The 25,762-nt window shown below is 45.2% G+C and overlaps 1 protein-coding gene across 3 annotated transcripts; it reads right to left on the reverse strand.

The window, feature by feature from the left end:
- Nucleotides 1-86: 86 nt before the first annotated feature.
- Nucleotides 87-25,466, reverse strand: CD276 (CD276 molecule). Of its 3 annotated transcripts, XM_089671385.1 has the most exons (8): nt 25,312-25,465; nt 20,792-20,852; nt 16,877-17,224; nt 16,269-16,565; nt 11,167-11,313; nt 10,949-10,987; nt 10,601-10,633; nt 87-1,199 (listed from the first exon to the last, which is right to left on the reverse strand). In XM_089671385.1, exons 2-8 carry the CDS (start codon nt 20,844-20,846, stop codon nt 1,174-1,176), a joined length of 945 nt encoding a protein of 314 aa, XP_089527511.1. In that variant the 5' UTR covers nt 20,847-20,852; nt 25,312-25,465; the 3' UTR covers nt 87-1,173. The 3 variants fall into 3 exon arrangements, with proteins under 3 accessions (XP_089527511.1, XP_089527514.1, XP_089527512.1); XM_089671388.1 differs by lacking the exon at nt 11,167-11,313 and having other exon boundaries at nt 25,312-25,466; XM_089671386.1 differs by lacking the exon at nt 10,949-10,987 and having other exon boundaries at nt 25,312-25,466.
- Between the last annotated feature and the right edge of the window lie 296 nt (nt 25,467-25,762).

Below are 25,762 nucleotides of genomic sequence, written 5' to 3' on the forward strand. Positions count from 1 at the left end.
AAGAATTTGACTGATTTGGATAAATGCCCCAAGACTCCAAGATATTTCCCAGGGTGCTACCAACACAGCAAAAAGACAAATCAGTGGACCATTAAAAGTAAAGCAGTTTATTTAAAAAACACATACAAACAATAAAATATCAGTAAAATCCACCTACATTTGGCTCCCTGGCAGATTAACTTAAATCCTTACTGCCATAGGAATGTGCAATATAGTAAAGGCACAGCATTGCTTCTTATTAGTCACAGAACTCCTTCAGTGTACTCCCATGCAGGATTCTGGACCAGCAGAAACACTGGGAGTAGTAACTTACATTTTACACTTTTCAGAACAAAACAAATACAGTATCCAAAATTTTGAATTGCTTATGCTGACCATTTGCAATCACTAGTTCATCACCTAAAGGGTAAGGCATGTTGCTGGCTTCTGTGAATTACAAAAAAAAAAAAAAAAAGAGAAGAAGATGTACTCCTTGTGACTAATGCAATTCTGCTTCAACCACTCTATATCCATAGTGTTCACAATACTCACGCTATACCTTGCAAGTAAACGTAGCTTTGCCTTAGATTAGGTTGTCCACATGAAACTGAAATGTGGACACTCCTGCATGCATGCATGCCCTATCCATTTCTCTACAGATGTCTCTCAGCTCAAACTGTCACCAATTCCCTGTCTGAAACTAGCTAAGAAGCAGCTCTAAGGCTACAACTGCTTGGAGCAACTCAGCCGTTTCATGCCCACCCTGGCCTCGCATTGGTATCCAATGAAAGCAAGTGTCTGAGGATGGGCTGCATTATGCCAAAAAAACTGATCAACTCCAAACAATAGTAGCCTTGTAGCTACTTAGAAGTTAATTTCAAACAGCTGAGTGACCGAGGACAAGAGTGGGGAACCCCCTGCCAGTTACCAGTGAGGGGTGTACTCAAAAAGGTTTTTAACTATCTAGTTGATAGTGGAAAAGCTGTTTAAACAATTCATCACATGCCCATGTTAGCAAGCCAACATCCTCAAATAAAACTCCAGCAAAAAATGGACCATATTAAGATCACAGGAAGGCAAGTCCCGCATGCCTAACGAAATCTGTAAACAGTCCTTTGATTTTCCAGCACCGAGTCCAGTGTTTATTAAGTAAAGCTCAAAATGCTGAAGCTGCTTAGATTCACATGAATGTGCTCACTCCAAGGATGACGTGTCTTCACCTGTAGGAACAGAAAGAGAAATGAATGCAGATGCTTAAAGACACAACTAACATTTTCCTTTCTAAAATTTACCATTGATTATAATACTGTAAACTTTTTGTTTTGACATGGGATTTGATTGAAGTATACCTGTAATGAGAGCAACATGGGGCTGCCAATGCTGGACACCTGCTGACCATATTAGTTGTCTGGCTGGGTTTGGCTTTAATGCGTACCAAAGAAAAGTCAGAATTCTTTATTAATATACTTGTTCCATGTTAATGACGCAGGAAGTGTTGAACAAAAATCATCTGCATGACAAGCATTTTAAAAGGGCAGGTCAGTGGTATCCTACATATTTCTCCCACAACAGGTATACTTCAAAGGAAACGTATACTCTATATTCAGCAAGTTTCAATTTTGAGGCATTATTGCAGTCTTCAAGTAGCTTTAAAGTGAGTGAAAACCTTTACCTTGTAAAACAACCCACTCAGTTCAAACAGAAATAAAAGGCAAAACATTTCTGTATAGGTATAAAAAAACCATTATAAAACATCTTTCCCCCCCCCCTTTTTTTTTTTTAAGTGATCACATACTCTCTTTTGTCAGCTGCATAAGAGCTGGGAGAGGAGAAACTGCAGCACACTAATCTTCCCGTTGAAAGGGTGTGTGTCAGGACAAGCCTGATCATTAGAGTAGAGTAGACTGTGTTCACAGCATAGCTACAGAATTGATGTTGTTTTCTGCTTAGTGTGGTCAGTTTATAACAGGAAAGCAGACGAACTGGCAGAAACACCAGGGATTTTCATATAAAGTAAATGGTACAGCAGGCACATATCAGAAATATGAAATGTTATATTTAAATATTCTTTTATGTGGCTTTCACATTTTAAAATGTATGTTCTTCCATTTTCTGTTATTTATTAACTACAGAGATTTGTAGAATAACCACTAGAGTGAGCAAATGCTCAATTTGAAATCAAATCAGTTTGCCTCTCTTTTTAACAAATCCTAGATATCATTCACATCGTACATTGTCTTCAATGAGCCAAGACTTGCATCGTGACAGTAAAGCATATATATAAAGCAAATGTGGCTACCCTCATTTAAAAACATTAAAGCCAAAATCTTTCATTTAGGCATTAGCATCTTCAGGCTTTCACTGCTTTAGGCGTTCTCTAATCTCCAGTGAGAGCTCCTGTGACATTCAGTAGAGAGGTAGAGAGATGCACCAGACCAGAAGATTCATGAAAATGTGTGCTCAGACCGCTCTCCTCCCTGGCACAGGTTTCATCACATAGGGCAAGGGGTCCCTTTAACAAAATCCTGTGCAATAAAAAGTGTGTCAGGTGGGAGAGTTCTGAGCACACATTTGCAGGAGTCTCTGTGGGCTGCAGAAAACACTAGTGATTTATAGGTCTTGGTTGGGAAAGGCAGGTGAGAGACGACAAATGTCTGTGTGTGCACAACAGCAAAGTATTCTGACATTTCATCCTGTATATTAAATCCTGTATAATAATTTATACAGTCATGGCCGAAATTGTTGGCACCCTTGATATTTTTCCTGAAAATCAAGTATTTCACACAAAAAAGGTATTGCATTAACACATGTTTTGCTATACACATGTTTATTCCCTTTGTATGTATTGGAACAAATATAAAACAGAGGCAGAAAAGCAAATATGACATAATGTCACACAAAACCCCAAAAATGGGCTGGACAAAAGTATTGGCACCCTTAACTTAATATTTGGTTGCACACCCTTTGGAAAACATAACTGAAATCAGTCGCTTCCTATAACCATCAATAAGCTTCTGACACCTCTCACCCGGAATTTTGGACCACTCTTCCTTTGCAAACAGCTCCAGGTCTCTCTTATTGGAAGGACACCTTTTCCCAACAGCAATTTTAAGATCTCTCCACAGGTGTTCAATGGGATTTAGATCTGGGCTCATTGCTGGCCACTTCAGAACTCTCCAGCGCTTCTTTGCCATCCATTTCTGAGTGCTTTTTGACGTATGTTTGGGGTCATTGTCCTGCTGGAAGACCCAGGATCTTGGACGCAAACCCAGCTTTCTGACACTGGGCCCTACAGTGCGACCCAAAATCCTTTGGTAATCCTCAGATTTCATGATGCCTTGCACACAGTCAAGGCACCCAGTGCCAGAGGCAGCAAAACAACCCCAAAACATCATTGAACCTCCACCATATTTTACCGTAGGTACTGTGTTTTGTTCTTTGTAGGCCTCATTCCGTTTTCGGTAAACAGTAGAATGATGTGCTTTACCGAAAAGCTCTATCTTGGTCTCATCTGTCCACAAGACGTTTTCCCAGAAGGCTTTTGGCTTACTCAAGTACATTTTGGCAAACTGTAGTCTTGCTTTTTTATGTCTCTGTGTCAGCAGTGGGGTCCTCCTGGGTCTCCTGCCATAGCGTTTCATTTCATTTAAATGTCGACGGATAGTTCGCGCTGACACTGATGCTCCCTGAGCCTGCAGGACAGCTTGAATGTCTTTGGAACATGTTTGGGGCTGCTTATCCACCATCCGGACTATTCTGCGTTGCAATCTTTCATCAATTTTCCTCATCCGTCCACGACCAGGGAGATTAGCTACAGTGCCATGGGTTGCAAACTTCTTGATAATGTTGCGCACTGTGGACAAAGGCAAATCTAGTTCTCTGGAGATGGACTTGTAACCTTGAGATTGTTGATATTTTGCCACAATTTTGGTTCTCAGGTCCTCAGACAGTTCTCGTCTCCTCTTTCTGTTGTCCATGCTTAGTGTGGCACAGACAGACACACAATGCAAAGGTTAAGTGAACGTCTCTCCTTTTTATCTGCTTTCAGGTGTGATTTCTATATTGCCCACACCTGTTACTTGCCCCAGGTGAGTTTACAGGAGCATCACATGCTTGTAACATTCTTATTTATCCGCAGTTGTGAAAGGGTGCCAATACTTTTGTCCAGCCCATTTTTGGAGGTTTGTGTGACATTATGTCGAATTTGCTTTCTTTCCTCCCTTTTTTTGTTTTGTCCCAATACACACAAAGGGAATAAACATGTGTATAGCAAAACATGTGTTAATGCAATACGTTTCGTGAGAAATACATGATTTCCTGGAGAAATATCAAGGGTGCCAACAATTTCGGCCATGACTGTAACTGGTGCAGTTCTGAGCACCATCAAATGTGGGTACAATTTGCTTATGCCTATAGTAAATTGAGTAGTTTTAAGGGTATCACACTAGGTGGAGTTTTTAATTGCTTTTCATATTGACTGAGTGGAGGAAAAGATCAAAAGAAATGTGGATGTTACACTGAGGGGTTATCAAGTTACCGTATTTGCCGGCGTATAAGAGGACTGGTCGTATAAGACGACCCCCTACTTTTCCTGTTAAAATATAGGGTTTGAGCTATACTCGCCGTATAAGACTACCCCTCTTCCAACGCACACCAAATAAAAATGAAAAAACATCAGATTTGATTTCAATATGGTATGGTATTTCAGTATGGTATTCCAATGATGGGGTGCTATTCCTCCCACTGACACCAATGATGGGGCATGATTCCTCCCACTGATACCAATGATGAGGCACTACTCCTCCCACTGACACTAATGGTGCCCCATCAGTAGTGTCAGTGTGTGAGGAATAGTGTCCCATCATTAGTGTCAGTGGGAGGAATAGTGCCCCATCATTGGTGTCAGTGGGAGGAATAGTGCCCCATCATTGGTGTCAGTGGATGAAATAGTGCCCCATCATTAGTGTCAGTGGGAGGAATAGTGCCTCATCATTTGTATCAGTGGGAGGAATCATGTCCCATCATTGGTGTCAGTGGGAGGAATAGCACCCCATCATTGGTATCAGTGGGAGGAATAGTGCCCCATCATTGGTATCAGTGGGAGGAATCATGCCCCATCATTGGTGTCAGTGGGATGAATAGCACCCCATCATTGGTATCAGTGGGAGGAATAGTGCCCCATCATTAGTCAGTGGGAGGAATAGTGCCCCATCGTTGGTGTCAGTGGGGAGGAGGAATAGTGCCCCATCGTTGGTGTCAGTGGGGAGGAGGAATAGTGCCCCATCGTTGGTGTCAGTGGGGAGGAGGAATAGTGCCCCATGGTTGGTGTTAGTGGGGGAGGAATAGTGCCCCATGGTTGGTGTCAGTGGGGAGAATAGTGCCCCATCATTGGTATCAGTGGGGAGAAAAGTGCCCCATCATTGGTGTCAGTGGGGGAGGAATAGTGCCCCATCATTGGTGTCAGTGGGGGAGGAATAGTGCCCCATTCATTGGTGTCAGTGGGAGAGGAATAGTGCCCCATCATTGGTGTCAGTGGGAGAGGAATAGTGCCCCATCATTGGTGTCAGTGGGGGAGGAATAGTGCCCCATCATTGGTGTCAGTGGGATGAATAGCACCCCATCATTGGTATCAGTGGGAGTAATAGCGCCCCGTCATTAGTCAGTGGGAGGAATAGTGCCCCATCGTTGGTGTCAGTGGGGAGGAGGAATAGTGCCCCATCGTTGGTGTCAGTGGGGAGGAGGAATAGTGCCCCATCGTTGGTGTCAGTGGGGAGGAGGAATAGTGCCCCATCGTTGGTGTCAGTGGGGAGGAGGAATAGTGCCCCATCGTTGGTGTCAGTGGGGAGGAGGAATAGTGCCCCATCGTTGGTGTCAGTGGGGAGGAGGAATAGTGCCCCATCGTTGGTGTCAGTGGGGAGGAGGAATAGTGCCCCATCGTTGGTGTCAGTGGGGAGGAGGAATAGTGCCCCATCGTTGGTGTCAGTGGGGAGGAGGAATAGTGCCCCATCGTTGGTGTCAGTGGGGAGGAGGAATAGTGCCCCATGGTTGGTGTCAGTGGGGGAGGAATAGTGCCCCATGGTTGGTATCAGTGGGGAGAAAAGTGCCCCATCATTGGTGTCAGTGGGGGAGGAATAGTGCCCCATCATTGGTGTCAGTGGGGGAGGAATAGTGCCCCATCGTTGGTGTCAGTGGGAGAGGAATAGTGCCCCATCGTTGGTGTCAGTGGGGGAGGAATAGTGCCCCATCGTTGGTGTCAGTGGGGAGAAAAGTGCCCCATCATTGGTGTCAGTGGGGGAGGAATAGTGCCCCATCATTGGTGTCAGTGGGGGAGGAATAGTGCCCCATCATTGGTGTCAGTGGGGGAGGAATAGTGCCCCATCATTGGTGTCAGTGGGGGAGGAATAGTGCCCCATCATTGGTGTCAGTGGGGGAGGAATAGTGCCCCATCATTGGTGTCAGTGGGGGAGGAATAGTGCCCCATCATTGGTGTCAGTGGGGGAGGAATAGTGCCCCATCATTGGTGTCAGTGGGGGAGGAATAGTGCCCCATCATTGGTGTCAGTGGGGGAGGAATAGTGCCCCATCATTGGTGTCAGTGGGGGAGGAATAGTGCCCCATCGTTGGTGTCAGTGGGGGAGGAATAGTGCCCCATCGTTGGTGTCAGTGGGGGAGGAATAGTGCCCCATCATTGGTGTCAGTGGGGGAGGAATAGTGCCCCATCATTGGTGTCAGTGGGGAGAATAGTGCCCCATCATTGGTGTCAGTGGGGAGGAGGAATAGTGCCCCATCATTGGTGTCAGTGGGGAGGAGGAATAGTGCCCCATCATTGGTGTCAGTGGGGAGGAGGAATAGTGCCCCATCATTGGTGTCAGTGGGGAGGAGGAATAGTGCCCCATCATTGGTGTCAGTGTGGAGGAGGAATAGTGCCCCATCGTTAGTGTCAGTGGGGGAGAGGAGCGGCTGCTCCTTCTTTCACTTCGGCAGCTTGATTTTCGCGGGGCCGTTCGGCTCCGCCTCCTCGCCGATGATTGGTCGCCTGTGTGCGCTGGCGCCCAATCACCGGTAAGGAGGCGGAGCCGAGCGGCCACGCGACCATCGAGTTGCCGAACTGAAAGAAGGAGCAGCCGCGCTTCCTGGACCGGATCATCGTGGGACCGGGACCGGAGCCAGGTAAGGTACAGCAGCCCCTCTGCCCACCCCTGTACTTAGTGTCCGTTGGAGGACACCGCCCCTGGAAAAAGTGCCGCCCTGACACACCGGCTCGCCGTATACCGGCGTATAAGACGACCCCCGACTTTTCAGAAGATTTTCAGGGGTTGAAAAGTCGTCTTATACGCCGGCAAATACGGTAAGCGTTTTTTGACATGAAATCTTCTTGGTAGTGTATCTGTGAGCACAGTTGTAGGTCATGGAACTGCTTTTTGGAGTGATTTTAGCCCTAGTTCACACTGAATGCTACTTGAAGTAGCGTAATTTCAAAGCTAGAGATCAGCGCAATTTGTACTTCCGATTTCACTGTGGCTTGCAATTTCATTTAACAGAAGTCAATGCAAGTCGCAATAAAATCAGCAAAAAGCAGTGCATGAACTATTTTTGAAATCGCACTACTTTAAATCGCACTGATTAAGCCAGTGCCATATAAATACATTAGATGTGACTTCAGGTGCGATTTGTAAATCACATGATGCACCTAAGTCGCACCAGTGTGACCGGGGACTTACACAGAGTAATGCCGGCCATACATGGGTCGAAATTCGACCGATTTTTCGTCTAATCCAAAAATCGGACCTAAGAATAATCGGCCGATTTTCGCTCTGTTAGTGGTTCAATGGTGATTTTCGTAGTTCCTTCCCTTTTCGCTGATCGACCATGTTGGAAAATTCGTGAAAAACGACCGATTTTCGACTCAATGGTCAAATCATACAATCTTTTTTCCGAAGAGAATATGCGCATGAGCCGTGACCTGGAAGGAACAGAAGTTTCGCCTGTTATAAGTTGTGAACTTTATGACTTGGTCGGCCAATTTTCAAAATCACTGATGGCACCATCGGATTACCGAGCAAACTATGTTCTTTTGATTTTCGGACAAAAAATTGTTCAGAATTTGAACCATGTATGGCCTGCATTATCAGGCACAAGATACGAAAAAGATACATTGTAGTACGTCTCTTGAAGAAACTTTCTCATATTCGATTTCTGTGCATTTTTTCTTTGATGTTGCTCCTATAATGATCTCTATTTGGCTGACTGCCACAGGTCAATATAAAAAGTGATCTATTGATATATAGTTGTTGAAGCTGTGAGCTTGTGTTTCACCCTTTCAATGCCTGGGTCTATAGGACACACCCAAGGAGCCTAAGTGGTTAAAGATCCTGCAAGTACAGAAAAATACCCGCTAATCTGCCAGAAATTAACTCAGCTCCTAAGTCCTGTTATGGGCTTTACTTTCTGGTGAGTGCGCACTTCTATTTTCCACGGAGCACCACCATTGATTGTTACCAGTCACCTGGCACGATAAATACCACACAGACTATTTATATGAATCTTCGATTTATGTGAATTTCATTCATTCTAGCTTTGATTTCTTAGTGCTGCACTGTTTTAATAATTCTGGTTATAGCGTACATTGGTTACCTTGAGTGCATAGCTGCTCTTTGGTTAGCGCTCACTTTTATTACTATTAGCACGGCTTACAACACACAGCATGTTTGTGGACTAAGTGGTGTCAGCCATGAACAGTTTTCTCTTAGCACACTACTCAGACCCACCTACTTTTCCATCTCTGCAATGTAAAGGCTTTTCGTTCTGTAATCCTAAAATGATGACCAAGAGGGTTAATTACTCTAGTTTTGATAACACAGCAAGTGTGCACTAAACATCCCTGACCATCCCAAGACCAAAAGGGAGCAAATAAGACTTGTTTATTGTTAAGGTTTATAGACAATTTAAAGGACAATTGTAATCAAAGTACAGTTATCAAAATATCGAGTGTTCTCAAAAGTTCTTGAAACATTTCCATTTTTTTTTAGAAATGGTATAAAAAAAAAAAAATACATTTCGCACACAGCTTATAACCTGTATTCAATGTCTTACATTTTGTTTCCTTTCTAAACCATCTAGAGCCTGAGAAAAAAGCCTTTCCCCTATCAAGAGCTGCAGAGTGGGAATCTTGCTCTCTGCGTGGTATTGCTGCCAAGGTTCGACACAACCTCTACTGAGTTAGTACCGTGCTTCCCCGAAAATAAGACACTGTCTTATATTTTTTTGGCTCAAAAAAACACACTAGGTCTGGTTTTCGGGGTAGGTCTTATTTTTTAAATGTCCAGGTGTGGACAGGGGGTGCAGAGGTGAGCTGCAGGCAGTCGTGGATGAAGGTTACTATGGAGAGGGCCGGTTGATGATAATTGTGAGCTGCAGTCAGGTGTTGCAGGGGAGACTTGACAGGTGAGTTTCAGACAGGGTGCAGATATGAGCCACAGACAGGGTGCAGGGGTGAATTGCAGACAGGGAATGCAGAGCTGAGCTGTCGCCGGGACGTGCAGAGCTGAGCTGAGCTGTAGCCAGGGGTGCAAAAGTGGGTTGCAACTCAGCTCACCTCTGCACACCCCCAGCCGCAGCTCACCTACACACCCTGTCTGCAAATCACCTGACTCAATTTACCTCTGCAACACCTGACTGCAGCTCACCTTTGCACATCCCCCCCCTCCCCCTCCACTGCCCTCATATGGTTAGCTAGTTTTGCAAAAAACACAGCTGTCAGCAGCCGGCCCCTCTCTATACTAACTCCCGCTTCAGGTCCTATCTTCCCACACAGTGCCCCAAGTGCACTTACTCACCGCTCCACCTCTTCCCCACTGGCCGGCGATCACCCCTGGGGCATCGGCTTCCATGCATTAGGCTGCAGGAGGAGATGCCCCACCCCTAAACACACTGCATACTGCACCCACAGATATCTGTTCCTTCCCTGTCCCACAGTGAGTACAGAGGTAGGGAGGTTCTGTGGGAGCGGATGGTGCTGTCACTTCAGTCGCGCTTCTGTGTTTATAAGAGACAGTAGATATGGGTGTGCGCAAGGCCAGTGGCGGAGGTGACAGAATGGCGTTACGCTATGTTCCGGCTAAAAAAAAAAAGCCCTGACCACAACTAGGTCTTATTTTCGGGGTAGGTCTTATACTTTAGCAATTCCCAAAAATAGCACTAGGTCTTATTTTAGGGGAAACAGGGTACTAGAACTCTCCAATTAGCAGGGACCATGAGTTTTGCAGAGCTATATTGGTATGACTCAGTACAGGGGTGTTGGGCCACTACTGAGAGATCATTGCTTTACCACAAACAGCAAGGCTCCCATTCTGAAGTTGCTGTAAGAGGACAGACTTTTCTACTCAGGCTGTGGCTGCGTTACAAAAAAAAATGAACTGGAAAACAGTGAACACTTTTTTTTGCACATGGAATTATTTGGACTTTAAATTGCATTTACTTGACAGTTGCAATTCACAATACTGAATATATTAAAAATGTTGGATGTGACTGTTATGTTCATGCTTCTTGCTAGTCATTATCAAGCATGACTCTACATGTAGTCTGCTACATAAAACAACATTTAGAAGATTCTACCATCTTACCTTCTGCTGTGCTGGCCTTTAGGGGCTGCATGGCTGCAAAACATAAAAATTGAGGGAATGAAAAGAAGACAAGAAAATACCAATAATGCCTAATAAGTTGGCAGTACACCGAAATCAGGTCAATGAAAGAGGATTTTTACTGCAAAGCATGGGCTAACAGTCTTTATAATTTGCACATGGGTTATGCCAAAGAAAGAGACAATGCAAAGTAGGTGTATGAAAAAAGAAATTTAGAAAACTAGAGCTAACTGAAGTATAAAGTGGAAGGCTTATTACATGATGTTGAAGATGAAATAATCTTAAATGGAGAAATGGAATATATACACCTATAGAGTTTAACAATTATACCTGTCTTCAATTCTCCATTTTCTTCTTGTTCCATGTTGCCTGCATAGAAGGAAGGAAATGGAATATTCAGTGACAGGTTTAGTGTTTGGTCTGGTCTGACTCCCTATAGACGCTCCGGCATGTCTATTAGCTTCATGCTTCTCCCTCTAAGTATCCTAGATAATCTATCTTCACCTCCTGTTTGGAAAAATAATACTGCCAAATCCTACGCTTATTACCGGTTTCCTCTTGTTCTTGCTCTTCCTCACAGGTCTGTTTTAGCTGTTTCCGACAAACACAGGCAAGAGCCACAAGGAGTCCCAGAAGGCAGACACAAAGCCCCACTGTCACCCACAAAGCCACAAGTGGGAATGAGAGATGCTGCCCTGTAGATGTAAGGTAGAACATTCAATTGGACAGACAGACAGATAGAATGAGGTATTCTAACATGCAAATACATTTACAAATATAGTTCGGTTCATTGCATCAATTAGACCAGTGTTTCTCAACCTATTTTTCAATCAAGGTACCCTTTAAAATTCTGCACAATCTTGAGGAACCCCATTCTAAAATTGACTGAAATCTAAAAGTGATTCTAAAGGCTCAAAATTAAAAAAGATAAAAAAAACCCCAAAAAACAAGTCTATACTTACCTGCTGTGCTCAGTGGTTTTAAACAGAGCAGCCCGGATCCTCCTCTTCTCGGGTCCCCTGCCAGTGCTCCTGGCCCCTCCCTCCTGTTGGGTGCCCCCACAGCAAGCAGCTTGCTAGGGTGGCACCCGCTGCTCCGTATGTCCATCCACACATAGAGCCGTGGCTCGGCCCTGCCCCCTCTCTATTTTCATTGGCTTACTGGCTGTGATTAACAGCAGTGGGAGCCAATGGCTCCCGCTGCTGTCTTAGCCAATGAGGAGAGCGAGTCCCGGGATAGCCGAGACTCCAATGCACATCGCTGGATTGAGAAGGGGATTAGGTAAGTATTAGGCATGTTTGGGGGGGTCCTTCACACATGAAGGTAAAAAAACCTTAAGCCTTTAGAACCACTTAAATTAATAATTTTACATAATACAGCAACATCCACACACATAGGACACCCTTTGTTAGAGGTGAACAAACACACCTTTATTTAGTTATCAGTCATTAAGTACAGCAGAGATTTTGGTTGTTGGTCTTTCATACATTTTTATCATTTGGATCATTAAGGGTTTTATATACAGTGGATATAAAAAAAAAGTCCACACACCGCTGTTAAAATGTCAGGTTTCTGTGATGTGGTTCTACCCCTACTGATCAATTCTTCTTTATAGCCCTGCTCTCTGTCTACTGAAGACTGTCTGTATTCCCGATCAAAATCATCCTGTGCAGAACAACTAGCTCTGATGAATTCTCCCATCGGTATTGCTCGGATGTGTGTTTGGGGTGACAACTAGTGACTAATAAAAGAGAATTGCCCGCACATTGTTTTCTATAGGTTTTAGTGGTCACCTCCCCACTCATGATATGTCCTGTAAAGATCAGGTCCAGATAATCAATCCATTCTGGGTGATAAGATGATTTGCATGATGGTTACACAACAGGATCCATTTAACTTGGAAAGTAACCAAGCATAAGATATGCAAGCAATACTCACTGTGCCAGACTGACAACATAATTGTCACAAGTCTTCACAAGGATGACTGTAGTCTCACATCGAAAGCCCAGTGCAAATTTGCGTTTGATAAATTGAGAACTTTGATGTATAAGGAAATGTGGCTCTGGTGGGATTACAAAGGTCTCCAGAGGTATATTGATGGTAGCATGATTCCCAGAGGTTTAGAAGGATCAGAAAATTTCCTTCTACAATTTATTCGGATATTTTCCTTACAGAATGGAATGACATCCTTACCACTTTTTCTCTCAACCTCACGAAGTTACCGTATTTTTCGCTCCATAAGACGCACTTTTTTCCCCCAAAAAAAGGGGGTAAAATGTCAGTGCATCTTATGGAGCGAATATGGAGCGGCCGGACTGGTATTTCTGCCGCCACCATGTCAGAATACCGGGCCGGCCGCTCAGCTGTTCTCTCCTGCAGGGCCTTACCTGTTCCTCGCTCCAGCGCTGCACAGTCTTCCCGCGCTGGCTTCTGTGACAGCCGGGTGCCCACTGCGCATGCACTGCGCTTTGTGAATGGTCCGGTGTCTTCTGGGACACATGACAGGTCCCAGAAGGTGCCGGGCCATTCACAAAGCGCAGCGCTTCTCGCACATGCGCAGTGGGCACTCGGCTGTCACAGAAGCCGGCGCTGGAAGAGGGAAGGACAACTCCGTGGAAGTGGGAGCGGGTACCTGTCAAATTCAGGTACCCGCTCCCCTTCCCTCCCCAAAGGTCAGCATTCTCCGGACATCCCCTGCACTGTCTGCAGTCTCTGGTCATCCCCTGCACTGTCTGCAGTCTCTGGTCATCCCCTGCACTGTCTGCAGTCTCTGGTCATCCCCTGCACTGTCTGCAGTCTCTGGTTATTCTCTGGTCATCTGTACTGTGTCCCTGGTATTTTCCCTGTACTGTGTCCGCAGTCTCTGGTCATCGCCTGTACTGTGTCCGCAGTCTCTGGTCATCTCCTGTACTGTGTCCGCAGTCTCTGGTCATCTCCTGTACTGTGTCCGCAGTCTCTGGTCATCTCCTGTACTGTGTCCGCAGTCTCTGGTCATCTCCTGTACTGTGTCCGCAGTCTCTGGTCATCTCCTGTACTGTGTCCGCAGTCTCTGGTCATCTCCTGTACTGTGTCCGCAGTCTCTGGTCATCTCCTGTACTGTGTCCGCAGTCTCTGGTCATCTCCTGTACTGTGTCCGCAGTCTCTGGTCATCTCCTGTACTGTGTCCGCAGTCTCTGGTCATCTCCTGTACTGTGTCCGCAGTCTCTGGTCATCTCCTGTACTGTGTCCGCAGTCTCTGGTCATCTCCTGTACTGTGTCCGCAGTCTCTGGTCATCTCCTGTACTGTGTCCGCAGTCTCTGGTCATCTCCTGTACTGTGTCCGCAGTCTCTGGTCATCTCCTGTACTGTGTCCGCAGTCTCTGGTCATCTCCTGTACTGTGTCCGCAGTCTCTGGTCATCTCCTGTACTGTGTCCGCAGTCTCTGGTCATCTCCTGTACTGTGTCCGCAGTCTCTGGTCATCTCCTGTACTGTGTCCGCAGTCTCTGGTCATCTCCTGTACTGTGTCTGCAGTCCATTGGTTCAGAATATTTTTTTTTCTTGTTTTTCGCCTCTAAAACCTAGGTGCGTCTTATGGTCAGGTGCGTCTTATGGAGCAAAAAATATGGTAATACTGTCATATGACGAAAAATTATTGGTGGAAGTAAATCATAGCATAATCTCTTCAAAAGAATAATCCTTTTGCAATATCGCCAGCTTTCCTCTTATGAAAATCTGAATTCGAATCTTCTAATATTAAGAATCTGGAAGATGAGATTTTGGAGATTAAAAGATCCAAATATCTACGTGATTTAAATGATTATGGAGGAAGGAACGGTGCATGTTCACAATAAAACCAAAAAGGTTTCCACAAACTATACTCAAAAAAAGATCTGTGTCTACAGCCGATAAAAGGGTTAATTTCAGCACACCAGAAGCATCAGACACTCATTCAGAATTTTCAGATACTGCTGAAATGAAATCTCCAACACTACCAGAAGCTCGATGGGCTCAGTCTTTCCAGAGAAGAAATCCCCGCTAGATCTACACAACTCCGAAACTATTGTCCAACAACCAAGAAAAAAAAAAGTCAAGACAGTGGAGGACATGTGAACAAAGCAGGACGCAAGAAATATCCAAAACAAGTGAGGAAGTCAAAAAACTACAGTATATTGTGACATGGGGTAGTTTGTTCTTGTGATAGATGCGCTATTTTAGTGAGTCTATGGCAGACAGGGACTATTTTTTAGGGCTTGGTATCCCACTTTTATTTAAAAGAAAGCAAAACGTTCACAAACTAATGATTTTGCACTCAGAGGATCTTCTCTAGCTTCAGTAGAAATATATACACTGGAAAATGCCGAGCCATCTGGCTGATAAGCTCACTCAGCTTCAATTGCAGTATCACGCTGCTCCTCTTACCAGTCTCTCTGACTGTGTTGTCTAGCTCTCTAGTCTTACTCCTTCTCACAGTGACAAAGTCTCATCCTGTCACAATATATTTTAGGGCAGAGTGGGTATTGTTCATTTTTGTTTCTTTTTAAACACGCTTTTGCACACTGGTACTGACTAGTATTGCAATGTTTCTCTTCTCCCTCAGTTAATGTGACCCGTGTGCTGACGGAGACGGGCAAACAAGGATGCTGTGCAGGTGCCCAACGTCCATCTTATCAATCAATGACATCATTGGTTCTTATGACCCTGGCGGCTAGAAAGCTGTAATGGTGAACAATGAAAACCAATAGCTTTGTGTAACTAAACAGACAGGCTTGATTAACCTGCTGGCTTCTATGCATTGTTTTGGGGCAATATTTAAGCTTTTTGACAATGCACCCCTGTTGATAAAGGCTGAATTAGACCAAAATATCATTGCTCTGAAAGACCTCATGCAATTTTCTGCATTGTTACTAGGAGGTGAAAAAAAGAGCAGCAAAAATATGTCAAATGCTCCAATTCTTGCTTCTCCATATCTAAAAAAGAAACTGGATGGAGTTCCACTTTAATAAACCTTCTAATGGGATCAAAATAATTAATCTTTGTATCAGTCCAAAATAATAATTTTGGATAATGTTTATTGGTTAAAACATTCTAGAAAATGTTACAATTGCAATACACTATGAATATCTGTGCCTCATTAAAGTGATTCTAAACCTTTTTTTTTAAGAACAAACATAATAACAAAAATGTTATACTTACATCCTCTGTGCAATTGTTCTGCACAGAGCAGCCTTTATCCTTCTCTTCTGGGGTCCCCCACTGGTCCTCCTGCCTTTTAAGTAACCCCCCTCCAGCAAGCCGCTTTCTCAGGGGGGGTACTCCTGCAGGCTCACTCCTAAGCCCCTTTGTCTGCATACACAGACACAAACAGTGGGGCCTTGCCCCAACCCGTTCCCATGTTATAAGATTTGATTGACAGCAGCAGGAGCCAATGACTCCCACTGCTATCAAACTACCCTGTGAAGAAGGAGAGCAGGTGCCCTGTGCACAGCCCAGACTCAAGATCAGAGTTAGGTAAGCGGGGAGGGGTGATGACTACTGGACACAGGTTTTTCACCTTCATGCAGAGAATGCATGAAAATAAAAACACCTTAAGGCTTTAGAACCACTTTAAATCTAAAGGCCTACATATCTGCTACACTGACCAAATCTAAAGACTGCACATTCCATACTGACCTGTTACACTCAGAGATGCATGAGTCATCACTTGCAGGATGGGATTGTATACCAAGCAAGTGTATGTGTCGCTGGTCTCCAAGATGACATGGACAGAGCTCTGAACATGGAACAAGCCTTCTTCATTGGCCACTTGTGAAGTTGTGATGTTTTCTGTCAGGTTTTGTCCTTTTCCATCCTGCCATAATATTTCAGCCTCTGGGTACCCACGATAAGTGTGGCATGTCACTGTTACATGATCACCAGGTTTAAGACCCTCGCTAGGTTCCAGGTGCAAAATTGGCTTTGTGAAAGAGGCTGTTCAAAAAAGAAGAAGAGCATCCTGCATTTATTACACTAACAAAGAAGGCGATAGCTTTACACTGTTAGGGCCCATTCACGAGACACTTTTCTGTGGGCCTTGTGCAGGTCCCAGTATGGGAATGCACAGGTGTTGCGTGCATCCGTACTCTGCATATCATACTAGGACACAGCAGTTGTGTGTCTAAATAGAAATTAATTGGACGCTGGCACAGGGATGCAAACAATACCTGTGCATTCCTGGGCAGGGAAAACACAGGCCTGCACGTAAAGCGCCCCATGTGAACGAACCCTTAACTGATGCTTACCTGCCACCTGCAGACTCACAGCAGCTGAATCGAAGTTTCCAACATTAACAAAGCATGTATAGGTGCCTTCGTCAGATAGACGGACTTTGCGGAGAAGAAGGGACATATTGCCTTCTGGCAGTTTATTCAGAAAAAGCTGTGTACGATTTGTGAAATTTGGTTCCTGGTTCTCCAATTGCTCCTGTCCAAGTGTAAAAGCATGAACCTGCTGCAAACTTGTTAACTTCCAAAACAAACTGAGGTTCTGCACTGAGAAGCCAGCCGGGGGAGTGAACCAGCAGGGGAGGATGACATCTTCATCCAGGATTCCAGTGACAGGAAGATCAGGGACACCAACTTCAAGGGCTCCTGGAGAGATGTGCAGGAAGGATAAAGGAGGAAAGAACAGTTAACTGTTTGTTTACATCAATAGTCATATTTTAAAATCTTCACTGGATAACGTATCTTCTACATATAAAAAGTGCATCTAATAAATCAGCAATGTTCAACAATGGAACAAACTGTATTATCTAAAAGTATGATTAATGGCTAAAGTATACCCAATAGTCAATTTCTTTTCTCACTTGGGCTGTGACCCTGCAGGACAGCACCACTGTAGGTATCCTGCCACTGCCACAGTCACTACCCCCTGCATTTTGGCACCCAAGCTATTTGATGGTAATGCTGGGAGGAGGTGTATAAACTGCAGTTAGAGTATGTGTCTACTAGGGAGGTATATAAAATGTATTGGTGGTGGTAGTAGGGTGTAGGGGGAGAGGGGGGAAGTGTATATAATGTGCTGGTGGTGGGATAGGAGACGTGTATATAATGTGCTGGTGGTGGGATAGGAGACATGTATATAATGTGCTGGTGGTGGGATAGGAGACGTGTATATAATGTGCTGGTGGTGGGATAGGAGACATGTATATAATGTGCTGGTGGTGGGATAGGAGACGTGTATATAATGTGCTGGTGGTGGGATAGGAGACGTGTATATAATGTGCTGGTGGTGGGATAGGAGACATGTATATAATGTGCTGGTGGTGGGATAGGAGACGTGTATATAATGTGCTGGTGGTGGGATAGGAGACGTGTATATAATGTGCTGGTGGTGGGATAGGAGACGTGTATATAATGTGCTGGTGGTGGGATAGGAGACGTGTATATAATGTGCTGGTGGTGGGATGGGAGACGTGTATATAATGTGCTGGTGGTGATATAGGAGACGTGTATATAATGTGCTGGTGGTGGGATAGAAGACGTGTATATAATGTGCTGGTGGTGGGATAGAAGACGTGTATATAATGTGCTGGTGGTGGGATAGAAGACAAAGAACAGTCTGGATAAAAGCGCACAGATGTGTCCCAAAGGAAATAAGTGAATGGTATATGTCAACTGTGATTGGTGGGGAAAAAACTCACTGCTGCCATGGTAAAAACACATCGGTTTGTGGGAAGTATGAACAGGAGCCAGGCGCTGTGTAGTTTTGTGATAAAAGTAATACACCTTATATGGAGGTGTGCCTTTAATAATTCATATGGTAAAAAATAAATAACCAGCCTGTGGCTTTAAGAAACCAGGTTCCAAGATGGACGGCCCGTCTGCTCAGAGGGAAGCAGTGGAGTAGAATACCTGTCAGTGCAGGGACCACGTGTACCCGACGTCCCAGTGTCCTGGATGACGTCACCACGATGTGGAGAGACGGAGGGGGGGAACTCTTGCTGGAGCCGCAGCTTTAGAAGGAAGAGGCCGGTTGCCGGGACAACATGTTTCGCGCACATGCGCTTTATCAAGTCTCCATATAAGGTGTATTACTTTTATCACAAAACTACACAGCGCCTGGCTCCTGTTCATACACCCCACAACAAAAACTACTACATCTAGTATTTTGTATGACCTCCATGATTTGTAAGGACAGCACCAAGTCTTCTAGGCATGGAATTGCTCCTCAGGCCCTACTCATGAATCAGGTGCTGACTCCTGCTGATCTTGCTCAGCATATATTGCAAAAAAGTGGAAACAAGCCACGATTCTTTGATGTATTTCACCTTGACTGAGCTTAAATTGGAGCTCCAGTCAAAAGTCAGCAGATGCAAAAACTGTAGCTGCCAACTTTTAAAAAACAGACACTCACCTGTCCCTTGATCCAGCGACGTGTTCAAACCAGTTGTGTTCACCAGCTGTCTTCTCTCCCCAGTGCCAACATCCTAAGTGTGGGCACTCGGGTGTGACAGCTTGTGGCCTCACAGCCGGGTGCCCATTGTGCAAGCGCGAGTAGTACTGTGCCTTGTGCATAGTCCTGTAATATTTTGGGACCTGTCACGTGTCCCAGAAAACTACGGGGAGGGAGGGAAGAAAAGTTCAGTTTCCAATTGCCTAGGTGATCGCAGCGGAAGTGGGAGCGGGTACCTGTCAAAATCAGGTATGCGTTTCCCAAAGGAGCCAATGGTTAATGGGGAGCGGGGGACGAGGCAAAGGCTTGGTTCACATCTGTGCGGGTGGTGCCGCTGTGGGACCCACACAAAAGTACCTGCAGCCGCACCACCCGCACAGAAGAACGCGGGACCCGTGGGCTGGTTCCATTAATTCTAATGGCACGCCACCCACACTGGAAATTGAAACCGTACTGAAAACCTTGGTTCCTGTGCGTGCTGCGTTTCCCAAAGAAGTGCAGGGACTTCTTCCCTGTGTGTTGGGGCATGGGAGTCCATTCAAATGAAAAACGTGCAAAACGCAGCCCGCACATATGTGAACCTGGCCTTAAAGCGCAACTTCCCCTTTAGGGTGGATCTTTGCTTTAATTGTAGAGGTATGATTAAGCCCAATCGGGGTGATACATGTCAGAGGGTGTGGCCTACAGCAGGGACTGCTTTTTTGTCAACTTTCTGGAATAAAGTACTATGGTATGATTTTACAGAATGTAACTGTTTCCAATTTTGCAATACAGGCGTTTTCTGTACTTCATGAAAATGTTCTTTGCCTGAAAAATGAAAACTAATACAGCCACCACATAGTTTTTTTGTTCCTGGGTTTCAAGTGGTTGTACAGGCTGAAGGTTTTTTACCTTCATGCGTTCTATGCATGAAGATAAAAATCCTTCTGTGTGCAGCAGCTCTCCCAGCCCTCTCAATGCTTACCTGAGCCTCATCACGAACCAGCGATATGATTGACAGCCTTGACTGTCTCAGGTCTCTGCCTCTTCATTGACTGAGACAGCAAGTGAGGGCCATTGGCTCTCATCATAGCCAGTCAGCCTATGAGGAGACAGAGGGGGTGGGGGCAAACCACAGCTCCGTGTGTGAATGGCCACACGTAGCAGAGCGTGCCCCCATAGCAAGCTGCTTGCTGTGGGGGCACCCGCCAGGAGGGAGGGGCCAGGGCACCTGTGGGAGACTTGAGAAGAGAAAGACCGGGGCTGCTCTGTGCAAAACCACTGGACACAGCAGGTAAGTATAGATATGTTTGTTATTTTACAAAAAAAAAAAAAAAACACAGAAGAATGAACCTTTAGTATCGCTTTAAATATCTTAACTAAAGTAGAGAAAAGCATGTCTCCTGGCTGGCTGTGCAAGTCTAAGGTCTGGATGGACAGAACTAAAAATCCTTTGGCAAGTAAAACAGCTCACTGTATTTCATATGTGTATTTAGCTGTTTACCTGCTTTGTTCAGCTTTAAATTACCTAAAGCATACACAATGAATGGTCTGTAATTTTTTGGCCTAGTGAAATTTTAAAGGAAACAATTTTATTAGTCAACAAGAATATCATTCAAAAATGGAACCAATTATAGACATGTCTAATTATCTCAAGTGAAGCAGAATCTTGTTGTGTTGTTTTTGAAAAATACATTATTAAGGCAAATAACTGCTATACGGTGGACATTCTTGCTAGTACCACACTTTTGCAAATCTGTTAATACCGGAGACCTGATACTTACGGCATATGGCAGGAAAAAGGAGCAGCAGACAGAGGATATCCATGTCTAAGAGCATTAGGAACTACAAGAGAAAGAAAAGCAGACAGGACATCAATCATCAAAGGATGGCAACAGAGGAAGTGGAAAGTATATATGGAAAGACAATGGGCCTGATAAACTATTGAAGTGCAACAAATCTTTGGAGCATAAAATGGTGATTTAGGTAATTCAGTAAATAACTGTTCAAATTGAAGGGTTTGAACATGAAGATGCTCCTGGAACAGGACCATACGCAGAAAAAAAGGTTCAGTCCACAAATTGCGCCAAATAAATAATTTTTCAGAAAACTAGTTTTTCAGTATTTGGCACAATGGAAGTGTGTGGCATTGTGCCTAGAAGACTATGTTTCAACACCGTAAGGGGCCTTACTTTCTTGCAACATCATCTTCTAGGCACAACGCCAACATTTTGCAATTTGGAATCGCGGGCAGAATCACCGTGATTCTGCCCACGATTTTAAATCGCACTAACTCATGGCAAAACATGCTATGTCTGTTTCGGTTGCATTCATTTTTATTGGCACATCAAACGGGGTGCGATTTTACAGTGATTGTCAGGCGTCATAATTGTGCAAAGTCTGTCACTCAGAACAAGCTCCTGTTCCTTTCTGAACAAGCTTCATGCAATGCAATTTGTTACACGGCAAAACTGCACTGCATTTCAGCAGCCAATAAGAATGAATGGCACCCAAACAAGCATAGCGTGCTTTGCCATGATTGCACTGCAATTTGGAATCGCAGACAGAATCACAGCGATCCTGCTCATGATTCCAAATCGTGAATGGGGACTATAGATCGTGGTTTCTGTGCCTAATAAACTATAGGAGCTGCTACATAATAGCATATGTGACATGCAATGCACCATAATCAGCTGTGCTGTGTAAGGCTGGCCATACATGATTCAATTTCTTTTAGATTTACCTTCAACTATGTAGTGTCAGGGCCTGCCTCACTGCATACAAAATGTGTTAAGGTATGACCTCGTATTATATGGTTTAGATAAATCTAAAAGGAAAATTGTTCAAGAAAACTGTATAATGTATGGCTAGCCTAACACTCATTCCTCTACAACTGCCAATCGTCGTTTATCAGGACCGATTTCTGTGCATGGCAGTCAGTGTAGTAAAGACAAAACAACCAATATAATCTCAAGAGATGATAGAGTGATGTAAAGGTCCAGCAACGCTGGTTGCTAAGTTGCTGTTGGGTAACAACCAAGGACTCATTCCCAGCAACATTCAGCTGCTGTCTGAGAGATTCTGGTCTTGTCAAGTATGGCCTTTGCTTTATATGGGTTTTACCATCACCAGCATCTCCACCTTTGTTTACAGAAATACACTGAATTCTGTTGGTTTACGGCCTTCTGTGCCCATGTGAATGAGCCCAAAAATTTTAGTAACCACATGCAGTGTGTAACATCTGACTCACCTATACTTACTATTCAACTGATCTGTCGAATGCTAAACCTAGTCTTAAATGTGATGGCTGCATTAGTTTTCTTTATTAGGCTCTCTTTTCTTTATTATTATTACTGCCAGTTTTTTTTTTGTGCTTAGCTGTGATTTGGCCACGGCTAATCACATGACACAGCTGGGCTGTGATTGGCCCAGCTCATGCATGTGATCGCTGTGACCATTCACAGCTAGACACACTAGTATACAATGGACGGCATGAAAGGAAGCCATCCAATGTATACAACTGTCATGCGACCTGCTGTGATTGGTTACATGGTACTGGCAACCGGGTCAGTACACAGATCTGTCATCGGCCGTGTCCGAGGCATGCAGCCGGTGACAGATCGCGCCGCAGAGCAGTCCTGCGGGCAGGCGCACTGCGCATGCCTGAAAGGACGCCATATGGCGTCCACCCGGAGGCACGAGGCGTTTTGCCGGTTGCCTTTGTGCTATTGGCCGGGCAGGAACCAGTTAAAGTGATTGTAAAGTCTTATTTTATTTTTTAATAACAAACATGTTATACTTACCTGCTCTGTTCTATGGGCCGAACCGATGCTCCTGGCTCCTCCTCTTCGGCAAATGCCCCTATAGCGAGCAGCTTGCCACGAGTGCACCTGTCTGGGCCTCGATCCTGAGTCACACTGCCTATGTCCACAGACAGCGTAGCTTGGCCCCACCTCCTTGTCACAGGATTTGACTGACAGCAGTAGGAGCCATAGGCAAAACTTGTGAGAGCGGGGAGAAGAGAGTCACTGCAGACGGGCACAGCGCTGGATCAAGCGAGGACTCAAGTAAGTATTGGGGGATGAGGGGGCATACTGCTACCAAAATATTTTTTACCTTAATGCAGCGAATTATTGAAAGCGGTATTAGTCACCGCTCACACCGCCGCGATTCAAAATTGCATGATTTGTTTGCTATTTCAGCACGATTTGTGAAGACTTTCTTGCGACCTGTGAAGATTTTCAAAGATTTCATGCGATTTCCATTATATTCTAGGTATGTGAAATTGCAAGAAACAGCAGAAAAAGTAATGCAAGACCTACTTTAGAAGTCACGCTGCAGCAAATCACAGGTGTTAAGACACTGACATTCATTAGATGCGATTTCAGGTGTGATTACAATTCGCAAACCGCACCTGAAATCACACCGGTGTGACCGAGCACTCAAACCCAATCATTAGATGTAGTACCTGCATTTGTCTTTTTTTAGGCTTTTTCCTTGTTTTCACCTGGTGATCTGGCCAGTAACACACCTCCTTTATTAGAGATGCCCCCACTGATGAAGGAGCACAGGGGTCCCATTTGTCAGTCTGGGAGGATAGGGGGGAGGTTTAGATATACTAGCAGATTTAGATACACTAACAAACTGAAACAACTCCAGCTCACACTTTATGTGACCAGTTTGGTTTTCCTTTTGGGATAAAGTTTTTTACATAAATAAATAAAAGCTCTTCACCATCATCCCCGTCAGTGATAAATGGTTTGTCTCATCTCCGTAACTGCTACATCTGCAAGAGAGCTTGCTCTTTTGAAAAACAACAGACTTACTAGCCAGGGGTCTCCAAACGTTCTAGACAAAGGGCCAGTTTACTATCCTTCAGACTGTAAGGGGCCAGACTGTGGCCATTGGGAGTAGAAAAGGTCCCCACGTCAGTGGGAAAAAACAATGCCCCATCTTTGGTGTGCACCATCACTGGGGTCATTGCGCCTTATTGTTGGTGTCAGTGGAAGAAATTGTGCCCCATCATTGGTGTCAGTGGAAGAAATTGTGCCCCATCATTGCTGTCAGTGGGAGGAATAGTGCCTCATCATTGCTGTCAGTGGGAGGAATTGTGCCTCATCATTGCTGTCAGTGGGAGGAATTGTGCCTCATCATTGCTGTCAGTGGGAGGAATTGTGCCTCATCATTGCTGTCAGTGGGAGGAATTGTGCCTCATCATTGCTGTCAGTGGGAGGAATTGTGCCCCATCATTGGTGTCAGTGGGAGGAATTGTGCCCCATCATTGGTGTCAGTGGGAGGAATTGTGCCCCATCATTGGTGTCAGTGGGAGGAATTGTGCCGCATCATTGATGTCAGTGGGAGGAATTGTGCCCAATCTTTGGGGTTATTTCGCTCCATTGTTGTGTCACTGGAAGGAATTGCGCCCCCTAATTGATGTCAGTGGGAGGAATTGTGTTCCATCATTGGGGTCATTGAGCTTCATTGTTGTGTCAGTGGGAGGAATTGTGCCCCATCGTTGGTGTCAGTGGGAGGAATTGTGCCCCATCGTTGGTGTCAGTGGGAGGAATTGTGCCCCATCGTTGGTGTCAGTGGGAGGAATTGTGCCCCATCGTTGGTGTCAGTGGGAGGAATTGTGCCCCATCGTCGGTGTCAGTGGGAGGAATTGTGCCCCATCGTCGGTGTCAGTGGGAGGAATTGTGCCCCATCGTCGGTGTCAGTGGGAGGAATTGTGCCCCATCGTCGGTGTCAGTAGGAGGAATTGTGTCCCATTGTTGGTGTCAGTGTAGGGAATTATGTCCCATTGTTGGTGTCAGTGTAGGGAATTATGTCCCATTGTTGGTGTCAGTGTAGGGAATTATGTCCCATTGTTGGTATGGGTGGATGAAATAGTGCCCCGAGGGCCTGAAAAAAGCAAAAGGACCGCAGTTTGGAGAACACTGGGCCAAATAGATAAAAATAAATCACCTGGTAAAAATAGGAGGAAAGCAAGCCTACAAGCCCCTAATGCAGCCATCATATCTAGGAATAGGTCCTCTGCAGTATAATACGTTTGTTTCCGAGTGTAATACCGCTCTCAGATGTACGTTTGATGGACATAAGAAATGAATAAAGTTTGTGTTGTTGCCATGCAATGAAATCAGTGGCACAAGAACGCGCGGCCACGTTGAAGCCCATAGAGTCCAATGGAAGGGGGGTGGGGGGATTATATTAATAACAATAACAGAGGCAGGCGGCGCTGGCAGTGCTGTACAGGCCGGGCTGTCCATGAGAAGAGCGCACCGCCCGCTAACACACAGAGACTTACCTGCGGGCTCACAGGGAGGAGGGTGTCCCTGTCCCCAGCACAGGAAGGTGTCACTCAGTGTCTCCCACACAGCGGACTCTCCATATGCTTCTCTTTCCCATCCTACAACCACAGGGCGTGTGAGGAGGAGGAGGGGCGGGGCACACGCTTAGCGCCGTTTTGATTGGACGAGGCTGGGCTGACAAAGACCCCTGAAGAGTTGGCAGCTTCCCCGAACACACAACGTCGTCTATTCTATATTTCCTGGAAGATCGGCTTCCGCTCCTCCACCGCCGGACTGTGTGCCCTGAGGCTGCCTGTTGTCACCAGCAAATGCCGCTGTTCTAATGATCGCCTCCGGCCTGCAGTGCCAGGGAATAGTTCTGGGTCATGGAATAGACTGTAACCGCTTGATGTCCAAGGCAGCTCTGACATGTCTTTTCTACATGTAAATATCAGCATTTTGGCTCGA

This window comes from Staurois parvus, unplaced genomic scaffold, assembly GCF_062004578.1.
Source record: "Staurois parvus isolate SC_StPar_1 unplaced genomic scaffold, SC_StPar_1.0 ptg000105l, whole genome shotgun sequence".
Lineage (NCBI taxonomy): Eukaryota > Metazoa > Chordata > Amphibia > Anura > Ranidae > Staurois > Staurois parvus.

Bases quoted from the DNA above. Each gene is read 5' to 3' on its own strand.
- CD276 (XM_089671385.1), bottom strand. From the start codon at position 20,846: ATGCTCTTAGACATGGATATCCTCTGTCTGCTGCTCCTTTTTCCTGCC. The intron at 17,225-20,791 runs GTAAGTATCAGG...ACATCTCTCCAG, and splicing joins CCTTTTTCCTGCCATATGCC to GAGCCCTTGAAGTTGGTGTC. The intron at 1,200-10,600 runs GTAAGATGGTAG...CTGTTCCTACAG, and splicing joins AAAGGCCAGCACAGCAGAAG to GTGAAGACACGTCATCCTTG.